Raw genomic sequence first — 15,711 nt, 5'->3', positions numbered from 1 at the left:
TGGCAGGGACACCTCCCACCATCCCAGGTGGATCCAAGCCCAAATGTCCAACCTGACCTTGGACATTCCCAGGGATCCAGGGGCAGCCCCAGCAAATGTGGGAATTCCAGCCCAGCCCCTGCCCACCCTCCCAGGCAGGAATTGCTGATTCCCAAGATCCCAGCCCAATGTCCCCTTTCCCAGTGGGAAGCCATTCCCTGTATCCTGTCCCTCCAGGCCTTGGCCCCAGCCCCTCTCCAGCTCTCCTGGAGCCCCTTTGGGGACTCTGAGCATTCCCGGGATTTTTCCCTTCTCCAGGGGAACATTCCCAGCTCTCCCAGAGCAGAGGAGCTCCAGAATCCTGAAATATTTGTGTGGGAACGGACCTTAAATCTCATCTCATTCCCATCCCATCCATGTTTAGGGCTACTTTCCCCTATCCCAGGTTTTCCCAAATCCATCTAACCTGGCCTTGGACACTGCCAGGGATCGAGGCATTCTTTGGGAATTGCAGCCCAGGCAGGAATTGCTGCCCAAGATCCCAGCCCAATGTCCCCTTTCCCAGTGGGAAGCCATTCCCTGTGTCCTGTCCCTCCAGGCCTTGGCCCCGGCCCCTCTCCAGCTCTCCTGCCTGCCCTGCACGTCACCAATCCCTGCTCCTCAGCAATCCCACCTGCAAGAGGCGACGGATCTCAAACCCTGGGATCAGCTCCAGCAGGGCTTGCTCAGCTCTCCCAAAGGCCTGGGGGAGTTATTTAAGCACAGGCCGGGCTTGTGCAAACCCAGGGGTGACTCTGGTGCTCCTGAGATGTTTTTCCTGATGGTTATTTTCCACTTGGGTCCCTCCCAGCGCGGCCGAGGCTGCGGTTGGTGCAAAGTTCACGGCATTTCGCTTCCACGCACGGGGCCTTGGCTTATAAATATTCCAGGGGGAGGTGGGGGATTTGACTTTTCAAATAAAAAACACGGGCAATCGTTCTCTTTGGAAAGAAAATAAACACTCGCAAAGCTCTTTCTACCAGAGCGAGAGCTGCCGGGGCCGTTCGTTTGGAGGGGGGGAAGAGATGCCAAGAGAAGGCAAAAAAACCGTCACGGCTCCAGCTGAAATCTGTGCCTGCCATCTGGCAAAAATAAGCAGAAAAGGGGGAAAAAAAAATAAAAAAGTCAGGGAGAAAAGAAAAAAAAGAAAAAACCACAAAAACCCCTCTCCTCTGCAGAGGGTTCACACCGAATTTCTCAGCGGCAAGAGGTTGGATTTGTTGGATCGTTGAAAGATTGCTTCCCCTTCCCAGGTCAGCCTCACCTCTTGACCTGCCCTGATCCCCTTCCAAAGGAGGTTATCGAGATACAAGACTAACAGAGGATTAAAGGAAACTGAAAATAAAAACAAAACACCCACCCCCCCCCCCCCGCCTCCCTTTCCCCCAGCCCCGCTCCCCTCCCCCAGGAAAACATCCTTGCTTTGTTAACCTGACAGTTCAGGGGAGGTGTTGACACAACCCTCCATCTCCGAGGAGCTTAATGTCAACAAATCAGTGTGTTTGGAGTAGCCCTGTCAATGCCATTTACATTAACTTGTCCAACAAGAAATAAAAACAACAATCAGCCATCAAAGACAAAAGGCTTTTTCAGCCATTCTTTGCAGAGTCCCAGGCTGGAAATGTTCATTTTTGGAGGCCGCGCGGCCCTTTTGGCTTGCTGAAAACCAGAAACCACCTTTTTTTTTTTTTTTTTTTCTGGTTATTTTTTTTTTTAAGGCCTAAAAAACTTTTTGTACTAATTCTTTTTTTTTTTTTTTTTTTTTTTACGCTTAAAAAGAGGTTTTTTCTTTTAAAGGAGACCCGAGCATCCCATATTTAATGAGCTCCACAGCAGCAGCAGGAACCGACTCTCCCTGGTTAACGCAGGAAGAGGGCGGCCTCGGGGAGCCAAATGTTAATTATGCCTTGATTCCCATCAGCGTTTTATTTGCTCCGAGACATTTTTGGGCACTTAGCGGAGCGCTTTGGAATTGTGGCTCCAAAACCACCGTGACCGTTCCATGCAGCACTGGCATGCACCAAAAAAAAAACCCCAAAAAATTCCCGGGAAGTTCTCCGTGAACTTTTCCTGCCCCCCACCCTCCCCCGGCACACGCTGTCCCCACGGCACTTGTGAGGGCTCAGAGTCTCCCAGAAAAGTGCAGCGTGCAAATAAATCCCAGGAATTCCCAAAATCGAGTGGTTTTCATCATCTCCCACAGTGTCTACCCCAAAGGAAAAAATTGGGATTGCCAGGGCGAGAAAAAGTGGAGATTTTAGGCCAATCCACCAGCCAGGATTTTGGGCTGGGTCATTTTTGCTGGGTGCCCAGAGAAATAGTGGAAAACTTGGAAAAATCCAAGGCCATGGCTCTGGACAATTTGATCCAGTTGAAGTTGTCCCCCAGAAAACTACAAAGTGCAAATAAATCCCAGGAATTCCCAAAATCAAGTGGTTTTCACCGTCTTTCACAGTGTCTACTCCAAAGGAAAAATTTGGGATTGCAATTCCTGCTTGAGGCTTAGAAAAAGTGGAGACTTTTGGCCAATCTATCAGCCAGGATTTTGGGCTGGGTTATTTCTGCTGGGTGCCCAGAGAAATGGTGGAAGCCTCATCCCTGGAAAAATCCAAGGCCATGGTTCTGGACAACTTGATCTAGATGAAGATGTCCCCCAGAAAAGCAAAACATGCAAATAAATCCCAGGAATTCCCAAAATCGAGTGGTTTTCACCATCTTTCACAATGACTACTCCAAAGGAAAAATGAAGGACTCAAATTCCTGCTTGAGCTCCAGAGAAAATGGAGACTCCTTAGGCCAATCTACCAGCCAGGATTTTGGGCTGGGTTATTTTTGCTGGGTGCCCAGAGAAATAGTGGAAAACTTGGAAAAATCCAAGGCCATGGCTCTGGACAATTTGATCCAGTTGAAGATGTCTCCCAGGAAAGTAAAACATGCAAATAAATCCCAGGAATTCCCAAAATCGAGTGGTTTCCATCATCTCCCACAGTGCCTACTCCAAAGGAGAAATTTGGGATTGCAAGGCCAAAATTGGAGACTTTAGGCCAATCCACCAGCCAGGATTTTGGGCTGGGGTCATTTTTGCTGCGTGCCCAGAGAAATGGTGGAAAATTTGGAAAAATCCAAGGCCACGGCTCTGGAGCACCTGATCCCGTTGGAAGATGTCCCTGCTTATCTCAGGGACTTGGAGCAGGTGACCTTCAAGGGGCTCCTCCAACCCGAACTGTTCAACACAATAATTCTGGCATTTCCCAAAAAAATACAGGGGAAAAAAAAAATCAGCCTAAAGAGGGAAACACAAACCCTAATCCCCAAATCCTGGCTCAGATTCCTTCCAGCTCTTCACCGCCTCTCCCAAGTCGAGTCCCAAGGATGTCCCAAGGCCACCTGAGCTGCCCCGGGGCCAGCTGGAGCCGTGACCCCACAGAGGTTTTCCTGCAGCTCCATCAGTGGGGACAATGGGATTCCTCAGTCACGGTGCATTTCTGCAGCCTCAGGACTTTGGGGCTCTGTCCTTTTATTTTTTTTGGAGGCGGAATTTTAGCCCAGGAACTCCGACGTGCCCGGGCTGAGGTGGAGGTGTCATTCCAAAAGGCAGGGGAGCAACAAAACTGCGCCTCCCAAAGCCAGGGGAACGCTTTCCCCTCGGCCAAAATTCCCGTAAATTCGACAGGAATCAGCTCTTTCAGCTCGATCTCTTTCTCGTTTGGAAATGGGGGAATTTCCAAACGGGACAGGAGAAGAGGAATGTGGTGCTCACAGCAGTGAAGGTGCTCCAAGGACACCGCAGCCCAGGATGGGGCACGGTCCTGGAGCTGCTGGCAGCGTGGAAATCCTGGATTTTATGGGACCAGGCTGAAAACTCATCTCAAAGAAGGCAGCAGCTCCTCTGAGACCCCCAAAGCCGTGGTGCTTTATTTCCAGTCACACCTCTCGTGCTGATGGGGTTGGGATGGGTTTGGATCAGCTCCACCTCGTCCCCAGAACCCTGAATATCCTCCCAGAGCTGGAAAATTTCCTTTTTGGGAATGTTCCTTCACCCCATCTCGCTCTTTCCTCCCCCAGCTGACGCCCATCCCACAATTTTGGTGCTTTAACGAACACCTCCATCATTTTCTGCATCGCTTTGGGGAACACCTTCACCTCCTGCACTTCCCGGCAGCAAAGCCCGGGAATTTCAGCGTGGCTCCTAAACCAGCCACTGGGAAAAAAAAAAAAAAATCTCCTGAACCCCACAAGGATGAAAAATCCTGACACCAAAGGATGTGGAGGCCTTTGGGATGCAGCCTGCTCCTTCCTGGCTTGCTCTCGCCCACAATTCGGGTGACCCGTCAGCAACGTAAGGAAAAAAGAAACCCAAAAAACACCAATCGATGTTAAAAAAAAAAAAATCCCAAACCTGCAGCTCCCACAAAGCTTTGAACCACAGAGCTTTGAAAAAAAACTCCAAAAAATGTTAAAAAAAAAAAATCCCAGACCTGCAGGTTCCACAAAGAACCAGAGGTGCAGCTGAGACCCAAACCAGGCTGAGGTGCCTCCCCTGTCTCCCCAGGCTTTGCTCAGGGGCAAATCCTCAGCCTTGGGGCTTTTCTAACCCAATTCTGGAAGAACAAAAGGCTCCCTCGGATCTCTCCTGGCGCTTTTTTAGTCCAATTCGAGTCCTCCCAAGCCTCCAAACCAACCCTGCCTGGCTCCAAAAGGAAACATTAATATTTAAGGAAGATAAATCACTCCCGGCCCACCTCATAAATCACTGTGGGCATCTCTCCCCCCCAGCTCATCTCTGCTGCTTCATGCTCCGGTGCAGAGACCAATCTCCCTGTCAGATCCCATTACTGGCTCCTGAGTATTCCCAGCCCGATGGGTGGAAGCCTCCAGGTGCTAAACCAACTCACAGCTTCCCTTTTTTTTCTTTTTCTTTCTTTTTTTTTTTTTTTTAAATGAGAAATCCCAGCCATTTCCAGCCTCTCTTGGCTCTGGAAAGCACCTGCCACAAGACACCTGCTCGGGGATGATGGTCGGGACAAACCTGGCCAGGGGAGATGGATCAAAGTTCTCCCCCACCTCCCTGCTCAGGAGGCAACGCTTCCTTTATGTTTATTTATCAATTTGACCCGCTGATAACAGGGCTGAGAAAGCGACTTCTCCTCAACGCAGGTGAAGAGGAGCAGGGAAGGCATTTCCAGTCTCTTTTTTGGAGGCTTCTCCCCCACAGCAAACCGGCCTGAGATCCTCCTGCTCCCAGATTTTCCTGCTGGGATGCCCAAAGACACATTTTGGGGCTGTGACACCTCCCAGAACAGCTCTGGGGCCTCCTTCCAGAGGAGAATCCCAGGGCACGAACGGAGCGAAGGAAGCTGCCACACCGGGGAATAGTAAATCTTCCCTTTTCCTGTTTACTCCCAGCTGGTGGAAGCAGCAAAACAAACCCCCAGTTTCGTAAAGAAAGGAAGATCTGAACTTGCTTTTAGAACAACCACAGAGTTCAGGGGATTTGCTGTTTCCAAATACCTGCTGGTCCCAGCTCCTCCCCAGAGTGTATCCACAGAGCTCAGGACAAATCCCATTTGGAGGAGGAAAAAACAGCTGCTGGGGCAAAAAAAAAAACACCAAAAAAGGAACCTCCCCAGTGATTGGATTTTTCCTGCCAATGAGACACCGCTCAGCTGACTGCAAAAAGCAACATAAAGCACATTTCTGATGGCCACAGCAGCATAAACACCGGGACTTTGGACGGCAGAGAGAAGGAAGAAACATATGGTGCCTTCCAAGCCAGCAATATTGGGATGGGAGGCAGCAGGGACTTGACAGACACTTGGAAACGCAGCTGCAACTCAAATAACGCACCCATAGGATGGATTTTTCGGGGGGGGGGGGAAGGAAAAAAATCCTGGATGGCCATTAACTGGAAGTTCAAATATCTGAAATACGGGTGGGGAATAAATGATGATCCTGCTGGTACACGGTGGGCTGGGAGGGAGCCTCGACCCCACAAAATCAGACCTGAAAATCACTGGGAGAGTCCTACAGAAGCCCAAATTATGGTGAAACAACTTCCCTTAAAAACGGAATTTTTCCTACACCCTCCACAGCACCAGGCCGTGGAGTTCGGGTTCCCAGCAGAGGCTGGAGCAGGAGGGAGGGATGGGTGTAGCAATGAATCCCTGTAACAGACCGTTTTGAGGCACCAGCCAAGCTGGTTGTGAGCAACATTATCAAACCACTTTCGTTGTTGGAGCTCTCAGGAATTCCTCAAGGTTACGGAGAAAACAACGGGATGGAAAATAAGAAGAGAAAGCCTGAGAAAATGTCGGCAAGAAACGTAAACCGTAGACCTAGAAGCACAAGGTGAGGATGGACACTGACCAGCTGGATGTCCTGAAGGATGTGTGCCTGCCTCGGGAAGAAGCAGCTTGGCCAGCCCAGAGATGTGAACAATAGACCGAAAATCTGTATCTGCCATGTGATATAAACAATAAACAGCGTCTTCTGGGATCACACCGACTCGGTTATTCACATTTCCCTCACGAAGAAGCAGCTCGGCCAGCCCAGAGATGTGGACAGCAGACCTGGAATCTGTATCTGCCTTGAAATGTGAACAATAAACGGCTTCTGTCGGAATCATCGCCCAGACCCGTGTAGGGTCAGAGCTCCACACCACCCAGACCCCGTGTGGTTTGGGGGCTCCACACTTCTGAGATCCTCCATGGGATGGGGGCTCCAAATCTTTGATACTCGACATGGGATAGGGGCTCCACACCACCAAAATCCCATATGGGATGGGGGCTCCACACCGCCCAGATCCCACATGAGATGAGAGTTCCACACCACTGAGATCCCAAATGGGATGGGGGCTCCACACTTCTGAGATTCCACATGGGATGGGGCTCCACACCACCAAAATCCCACATGGGATGAGAGTTCCACACCACCAGGACCCTGTGTGGGATGGAGACTCCACATCTCTGAGACCCTACGTCAGATGGAGGCTCCAAATCATTGATACCCGACATGGGATGGAGGCTCCACACCGCCAAAATCCCACATGGGATGGAGACTCCACATCTCTGAGATCCCAAATGGGATGGGGGCTCCAAATCATTGATACCCGACATGGGATGGGGGCTCCACACCACTGAGACTCCATGTGGGATTGGAAGCTCCACACCACCCAGACCCTACACGGGATGGGAGCTCCACACCACCCTGACCCCGTGTGGTTTGGGGGCTCCACACTTCTGAGATCCTCCATGGGATGGGGGCTCCACACCACCCTCCAATGGGGTGGAAGCTTCACCCAAGCTTTAGACCAAGAGGTGCCCCAACCCCAAATCACACTGATTCCAGCAGAGATTGGAATTGGATTCAGTGGCCCATTTCCCCCGCAGGAGGCGCTCACCGGGAGGTGTGTGAAGACGGCGAAGGTGCTGCGCAGGAAGGCGATCAGGTCCACCAGGTAGTCACTGGCCCGGCTGCCCGGCTCTGGGGCCGTCCAGTCGTAGTCTGCCAGCTGCAGGAACTGGTCGATCTTCTGGTTGAGGTTGGTGTAGATCTCCTCCTCGGCGGCGTGACGGGCATCCTGGGAACGGGGCAGGACGTGGGATGGGGGCTCCACCACCAAAATCCCACATGGGATGGGGGCACCACACCACCAGAATCCCACATGGGATGGGGGCTCCACCACCAAAATCCTACATGGGATGGGGGCTCCACCACCAAAATCCTACATGGGATGGGGGCTCCACCACCAAAATTCCACATGGGATGGGGACTCCACATCTCTGAGACCCTACATGGGATGGGGGTTCCACCACCAAAATCCCACATGGGATGGGGGCTCCACATCTCTGAGATCCCACATGGGATGCAGGCTCCACACCACCCAGACCCTATGTGGGATGGGGACTCCACATCACCAAGACCTTACATGGGATGGAGGCTCGAGACCACTGAGATCCTACATGGGATGGGGGTTCCATACCATTGAGATCCCACATGGGATGGAGATTCCACATCTCTGAGACACTACATGTGATGGGGGCTCCACACCACCAAAATCCCACACGGGATGGGGGCTCAAAACCACTGAGACCCTGCATGGGATGGGAGCTCCACACAAGCAGAATCCTACATGGGATGGGGGCTCCACACCACCAAAATCCCACATGGGATGGGGCTCCACACCACCAAAATCCCACATGGGATGGGAGCTCCACACAAGCAGAATCCTACATGGGATGGGGGCTCCACACCACCAAAATCCCACATGGGATGGGGCTCCACACCACTGAGATCCCACATGGGATGAGAGCTCCACACCACCCTGACCCTGTGTGGTTTGGGGGTTCCACACTTCTCCATGGGATGGAAGCTCCACACCACCCTCCAATGGGGTGGGAGCTTCACCTGACCTTTAGAGCGGGAGGTGCCCCAACCCCAAAGCTCAAGGAGGAAACCACGAGGCTGCTGCAGCCTCAGGCTGGTGGGACAGGGGCCACCAGGTTGTGGTGGGCAGGATCCAGCTGGGTTCTGCCTCTGATGTGACCTGAGGACAAACCCAGAGGAGATCCAGGAGGGATTGGCTCCATTGGTGGGAGTTAATACCAACAGCAAGGTTGTGCCTCAATCCCTGGATGAGTTCCTTGTGAATATCCCATGGATATCCCAGAATATCCCGTTATTCTGAGATGGGACAGGAGCATCCCCTGTGGAAACCCCACCAAACGCAGAGCAGGGCCGGGGTTCAGGAGCCTCCCTGGCAGAACAAGGGCAGGACACTCAGCTTTAGGACAGACAGGTGGACAATGCCAGGATGGACTTCCCTGGGGACACAGTTACCCCTCACCAAACCCATTCCTGCTGTTCCCACCTCTGGATCTCCACGGGACACAGCTCAGGCACCCCACACTTGACCCAACCAGATCCCAAATAAAGCACACCCCAACCAGATCCCACATAAAGCATCTGGGTGAACACTCCTGGAGTGGGATTCAAAGGCTGGAAAATCTGGGAGTTCCTGTCAGCCCTGGGTTTTAGGGGATAATGCTAAAAGGAGTGGAAAGAGGGAGAAATATAAATTCTGGGAATCTTTCTCCCGGGTGGAACAGGAGCCGCGGTGTCCATGACACAGCGCTCCAACAAGCACCAGCGAGGATTTATTTAAACAGGAAACAAATTATCGTGCTTTTGTTTAAAAATCTCCTTAATCCCTCAGCTAATTAGGGCTTGTAAATTAAGGAGAACACCTCCCACGGTCTCGACAGGAGCGACGCTCCCGAGGACGAGCGAGATGGCGCAACCTTCCCAGAAACAGGCCGGAGTTATCCCAAATTATCCCAGCTGTCTCCTCCAGGAGATCCCTCCCAGCCCCTCCCAGGGGTGGGAGCCCTGCCCTGCCCTGCCCACCTTGAAGGTGGTGGTCCCGTAGAGCTTGGTGGTGTGGACGGTCTCGGGCAGGACGTTGGTGATGTTGGTGATGAACTCCTCCAGGAACCGGCAGGATTTCTCCAGGTGGGTGGTGTTGATGATGATCTGCACCAGCTGGGGAGGCAAAGGGAAAAGTTTCAGCCCCGCTGCCAGGCGAAAAGGATTGCCAGCTCCACGGGATCCTGGCGTGAAAAGCTGACGCTGTGCAAACAACCCCGAGCTTTGCTACGGGCTCCGGTCTCTCCTCCTGTAACAACACCTAAATCCAAGATAATTTTGGGGGGGAAGCGTTTCCCATGACAGCCACTAATACCACGGGAGGCAATTTTAATTCTTCTTCTTTTTTTTTGGGGGGGGGAGGACTTTCCTACATTGAGCTGTCACTTTGTAGCCCAGAGGAAAAAAAAAAATAATAAAAATCTGCCAGGACACATCAGGAGGCTCCTGGCTGCCACTGAACCCGAAAAAATAACCCAAATGGAGTGACACCGAGCGGTGACATCACACGGGCCCCGACAAAGGAACCGCGAGGGTTGGCTCTGGCAGGGGAGAAGATCTCTGCCAGCCCCCCGGGGCAGCAGGACGCCCTGGGTTGGTGTCATTTCCCTGCTGGAGCGTGGTGGGGCTGTCTGGAGCCACCTCCCCGCGCAGGAAGGGTTTGGAAACGCTCCCAAATCTGACGGGGATTGGGTTAGTTAGGGATTTCTCAAATTGCCGAGCGACGCCGCAAAGATCCCGGCGCTGGTGACATCAGGAAGGTGGTGGTGACACCTGGGGAGGTTCAGCCTGGACACTGGGAAGAAGAGACATTGGAAAAGTGCAGAACTGGAACAGGGTGTCCAGAGAAGCTGCCAGGGAGAAATGAAAAGTTGGGAAGGGGAAAGGCACGGTTGGCACGATCCAAGGCAGCGATAATTAAGTAAATAATTAATAACTCCTTGTTTAATATCAGCACCCAGAGGTCCCACCTGTCCCGGGAGCCAGTTGTAGATTTACATGGATTGAAATGGTCAGAAAATTGATTTCGTACAGGAAAAAAGGATGGACCACGGAAAGAAAACCCCGAATTAGGGTTTGTGGTGCAGCAATGTGCTGAGACCACTCAAACATCACCTGAAAAGGAGGATTGCTCCCCCATTCCCTCAAATTTCCCTCTTGGATCTTCTCTGGTCCTTCCTGAAATCCTCTGACTTTAATTCACGTTTGTAACATCCCCCAAAATGAAGAGAGGAAACTTCACGACCAATAGCAAAGAAATCATTTCACTTTCCCACAGCCTGAAGTTCCTTCCTTTGTACAGCACCCCTGAGCATTCCCATTGTTTTCCAGGCAAATATTTCATGGAATGCTCCGAACCAGCACCTCCAAAGGTGCTTGAAGGAGTTCCAAAGAAGGCAATCACAAAATCCAGGAATGGTTTGGGATGGAAGGGACCTCAAAGATGATCGAATTCCAAACCCAAAAACCTCCCACTATCCCAGGTGGATCCGAGCCCCAGTGTCCAACCCGGCCTTGGACATTCCCAGGGATCCAGGGGCAGCCCCAGCAAATCTGGGAATTCCAGCCCAGCCAGGAATTCCTTGCCAAGATCCCAGCCCAATGTCCCCTTTCCCGGTGGGAAGCCATTCCCTGTGTCCCGTCCCTCCGTTCCCAAGGGAATCCACATCCCACCTCTGTCAGCCCGACGTTTTTCCTCTTGATGACGTTCTGTAAACAGTTGCTCAGGGTCCGGGTCAGCAGCAGATTCGTGGATTTTCTGATCATGTCGTCGACCTCCGTGGAGCTGCGAGGGAAAATTTAAAGAGGAATTTGTCGGATGCTCCACGGAAAGCAAAATCACCGGGAATTCTCCTCATCCTCCTTCCCTGACTCTCCCCTGACAGCGCTCACAGGAGCTGATGTTTGAAATACAGCGAATAAAACAACAATCTAGGCTCTTTTATCCACGTTTCAGGATTAAAAGCTGCAAATCCCACATTCCTCAGCCTCCCATCCCAGAGGGGCTGGTCCATCCCGAGGAAGAGCTGTCCATGGAATCAGCACAACCCGACCCCCAGCACTGGGGATTGGGATGCTCAGTACCAGGGAAAAGATCTCCAGTGGTGAAACCCCAAACCAAATCCCCCCAAAATTCCCCTCTCAGCCCTTTCTGGGCGTTCAGAAAAAATTACAGAAGCGTGGAATGGTTTGGCTTGGAAGGGATCTTGAAAGAAATTTGGGAGAATTGGAGGAGTGAGTGAGATCACAGGGAATGGGTTTAGAAGGAGACACTTCCAATGATCCCTGGATTTCCACACAGGGGCTCCTCAGCACAGCACAGCTCCCAGATCCCAGAATCCCAGAACAGTCTGGGTGGGAGGGGACCTTAAATCCCATCCCAATCCACCTCATTCCATGGGCAGGGACACCTCCCACCGTCCCAGGTGGATCCAACCTGGCCTTGGGCATTCCCAGGGATTCCCTGTGTCCTGTCCCTGCAGCCCTTGGCCCCAGCCCCTCTCCAGCTCTCCTGGAGCCCCTTTGGGGACTCTGAGCATTCCCTGGATTTTTCCCTTCTCCAGGGGAGCATTCCCAGCTCTCCCAGCCTGGCTGCAGTATTGGAACACCAGCCTGGAAACTCCTGCAGCCCATTCCTGCCCTTTCCCAGGTGTGTGGGATGGCAGCACTGCTGGAATTCGGGGGTTTGGCCCTTTCAAGGTGCTCACGGTGCCTCCTCTCCCTTCTCCAGGAGGTTTTGGCCAACCCACCCTGCCAGAGGCTCCTTGGATCTGAGCTTGGCTGTGGATTAGCCCCAACAGCACCAGGAATTGTTTCCTGCAGTGAGGGGCAGGAGAGGGAATTCCCATTGGGAAAGCCGGGAAGCGTCCCGGTAAATGGAGCCGCTGACCTTTGGCTCCTGCTCCGGCTCCACCTGACAGAGGGGTCACATCCCAAAGCTGGGATTGACGTGGGGAAACAAAAGCCAACCTCAAAGTGATCCCGGGAGAAATAACCGGGGGGTGTTGGGATGCTGCAAGTGGGGGGTGGGAATGGGTTAGATGGGACCTTGGCAGGGAATTCCGGGCTGGATTGGGGTGGGGAGGCCTTGGAATGGATTTCCCAGAGAAGCCACAGGATCCCTGGAAGTGTCCAAGGCCAGGTCGGACACTGGGGCTTGGAGAAGCCTGGGATGGTGGGAGGTGTCCCTGCCCATGGATGGGGTGGGATGGGATGAGATTTAAGGTCCCTTCCCACACAAATATTCCAGGATTCTGGAACTCCTCTGCTCTGGGAGAGCTGGGAATGTTCCCCTGGAGAAGGGAAAATTCCTGGGAATGCTCAGAGTCCCTAAAGGGGCTCCAGGAGAGCTGGAGAGGGGCTGGGGCCAAGGCCTGGAGGGACAGGACACAGGGAATGGCTTCCCATTGGGAAAGGGGACATTGGGCTGGGATCTTGGGCAGCAATTCCTGCCTGGGAGGGTGGGCAGGGGCTGGGCTGGAATTCCCACATTTGCTGGGGCTGCCCCTGGATCCCTGGCAGTGCCCAAGGCCGGGCTGGATCCACCTGGGATGGTGGAAGGCGTCCCTGAGCTTTGTATCCCAAGTTTTTCCAGGACTGGGGCTTCATTTGCAAAAACCCCAACCCAACCCCAAATCTCGGTGGATTAGAGCTGACCATCCTTCCCCCCACAGTTTTCCAGAGATACTCCCCATTATCCATCGGGAAATCCCACTGGAAAAAAATTCCAGGGGATCCTTTTAAAGACAACCTGATCAACTCAACTCGTAAAAAAAAAAAAACCAAACAGGCGAAAGCGCTGAGGAGATAAACGAAGTTTTCCCGCTCTGATCCAATTAATATCCCAAACCTTCCAAACCCACCCGGAGCTCCAAACTCCCCTCAAGTACAAACAGCACAGAGGAGAATCCTCCCGTCCAACAAACACAATTAACAAAATAATTAAGGCTGGGGGGAAAAAAAAGGAAAAAAAAACCCAATTCAAAATGTGATCTCTGCGTTCTGCCACGGGCTGTGCCGCGCAGGAGAAGGCTCGAAGGGAACTTGTCCGGGATAATGACAGCTCCTGTCCCGGATCCTGTGGCAGCTGTGGTGACCTCCAGGCCCCTGTGAGTGACGGGGCTGACCCCTCCAGCACTCCGGGGTGCTCCCTAAATGACAAGGCCAGGGAGCAAAAAAAAAAAAACCAAAAAAACCCCCCAAAAAAATACTCCAAAAAAATAAAATCAAAAGAAAGGGAAGAGGGAAAAAAAAAAAAGGGAATTGGCTGCCGGCTTTGTAGCCGAGCTCCCCTAATAAAACCTAATTCAAGCTGTCAGGGTGAAATGAAGGAAAGTGTCAACGGGGGGTTTTTTTGGCAGGGAAATATTCCAAACGTTTCGGCTCCGAGAGGCGGAGCGGGGGGGGCTGCCCTTCCCCCCACCCCCCCGCTTCTGGTGGCTCGGAAAAAGGGCTGGAAAATCCAACGTGGAAAGGAATTTTAATGAGGGGTCCCGGGGGGCAGGGACCCACGGGGACAACTTCTCCTCCCTGCCCCGCCCAAGGCAATCGCCCCCGTGACGGGGAAGGGCTCCAAGCTCCTGGGGCAGGAACGTCCACCTGGGATGGGCTCTGGAGAGGGGCCACGGTGACCCCGGGCTCCAGGGGGACACCACCGGGGAGGAGAAGCTGCCACCACTGCGAGGGTGAGCTGGAACACGGGGGAGAAGCTGCTGAGCTCCCGAAGCAGCAAGGGCCGTGGCTCCACATGGGCATTCCTGGCTCCACATGGGCATTCCCGGCTCCACATGGGCATTCCCGGCTCCACACGGGCATTCCCGGCTCCACACGGGCATTCCCGGCTCCACATGGGCATTCCTGGCTCCACAAGGGCATTCCCGGCTCCACAAGGGCATTCCCGGCTCCACATGGGCATTCCCGGCTCCACAAGGGCATTCCCGGCTCCACACGGGCATTCCCGGCTCCACAAGGGCATTTTCAGCTCCACATGGGCATTCCCGACTCCACACGGGCATTCCCGGCTCCACACGGGCATTCCCGGCTCCACAAGGGCATTTTCAGCTCCACATGGGCATTCCCGACTCCACACGGGCATTCCCGGCTCCACATGGACATTCCCGGCTCCACACGGGCATTCCCGGCTCCACAAGGGCATTCCCGGCTCCAAATGGGCATTCCTGACTCCAAATGGGCATTCCCGGCTCCACAAGGGCATTCCCAGCTCCAAATGGGCATTCCTGGCTCCACATGGGCATTCCCAGCTCCACATGGGCATTCCCGGCTCCACATGGGCATTCCCGGCTCCACATGGGCATTCCCAAATCCAAATGGGCATTCCCGACTCCAAATGGGCATTCCCGGCTCCACATGGGCATTCCTGGCTCCACATGGGCATTCCCAAATCCAAATGGGCATTCCTGGCTCCAAATGGGCATTCCCGGCTCCAAATGGGCATTCTCGACTCCAAATGGGCATTCCCGGCTCCACATGGGCATTCCTGACTCCCAATGGGCATTCCTGGCTCCACATGGGCATTCCCGACTCCAAAAGGGCATTCCTGGCTCCAAATGGGCATTCCCGGCTCCACATGGGCATTCCTGGCTCCAAATGGGCATTCCCGGCTCCACATGGGCATTCCTGGCTCCAAATGGGCATTCCTGGCTCCACATGGGCATTCCCAAATCCAAATGGGCATTCCCGGCTCCACATGGGCATTCCCGGCTCCACGTGGGCATTCCCGGCTCCACATGGGCATTCCTGGCTCCAAGGAGAGCAGGAAAACCCTGGAGAGCATGGGGCAGGCACTGGGAATGGCTGCTGAGATCCCAGAGGTGTCCCAGCTCCACAGCAGCAACGGGACATGGTCTGGGTGGGAAAGGGACCTTAAATCCCGTTTGGATCCAACTCTAGGGACACCTCTCACTATTCCAGGTGCTCCAAACCCATTCAAGCTGGCCTTGGACATTCCCAGGGATCCAGGGGCAGCCCCTGGGAATCTGGGAATTCCAGCCCAGCCCCTGCCCACCCTCCCAGGCAGGAATTGCTGCCCAAGATCCCAGCCCAATGTCCCCTTTCCCAGTGGGAAGCCATTCCCTGTGTCCTGTCCCTCCAGGCTTTGGCCCCAGCCCCTCTCCAGCTTCTCCTGGAGCCCCTTTGGGGACTCTGAGCATTCCCGGGATTTTTCCCTTCTCCAGGGGAACATTCCCAGCTCTCCCAGAGCAGAGGGGCTCCCGAACCCTGGAAGCATTTCCATTTCCCTTTGTCCTTCAT

At 53.5% G+C, this 15,711-nt stretch overlaps 1 protein-coding gene across 1 annotated transcript in view; it reads right to left on the bottom strand.

Moving 5' to 3' along the window:
* EXOC6B (exocyst complex component 6B) overlaps positions 1–15,711 on the bottom strand; it is a 235,023-nt gene that overhangs the window by 31,293 nt on the left and 188,019 nt on the right. Inside the window, 3 exon segments of the mRNA XM_066185120.1 lie at positions 7,418–7,597; positions 9,424–9,558; positions 11,116–11,227. Coding sequence (XP_066041217.1) covers positions 7,418–7,597; positions 9,424–9,558; positions 11,116–11,227 — 427 coding nt within the window.

The sequence above is a fragment of the Chamaea fasciata genome, unplaced genomic scaffold, assembly GCF_029207755.1.
Source record: "Chamaea fasciata isolate MVZ Bird 193981 ecotype frontalis unplaced genomic scaffold, bChaFas1.0.hap1 SCAF_6, whole genome shotgun sequence".
Lineage (NCBI taxonomy): Eukaryota > Metazoa > Chordata > Aves > Passeriformes > Sylviidae > Chamaea > Chamaea fasciata.
This window is presented reverse-complemented; position numbering and strand designations above follow the sequence as displayed.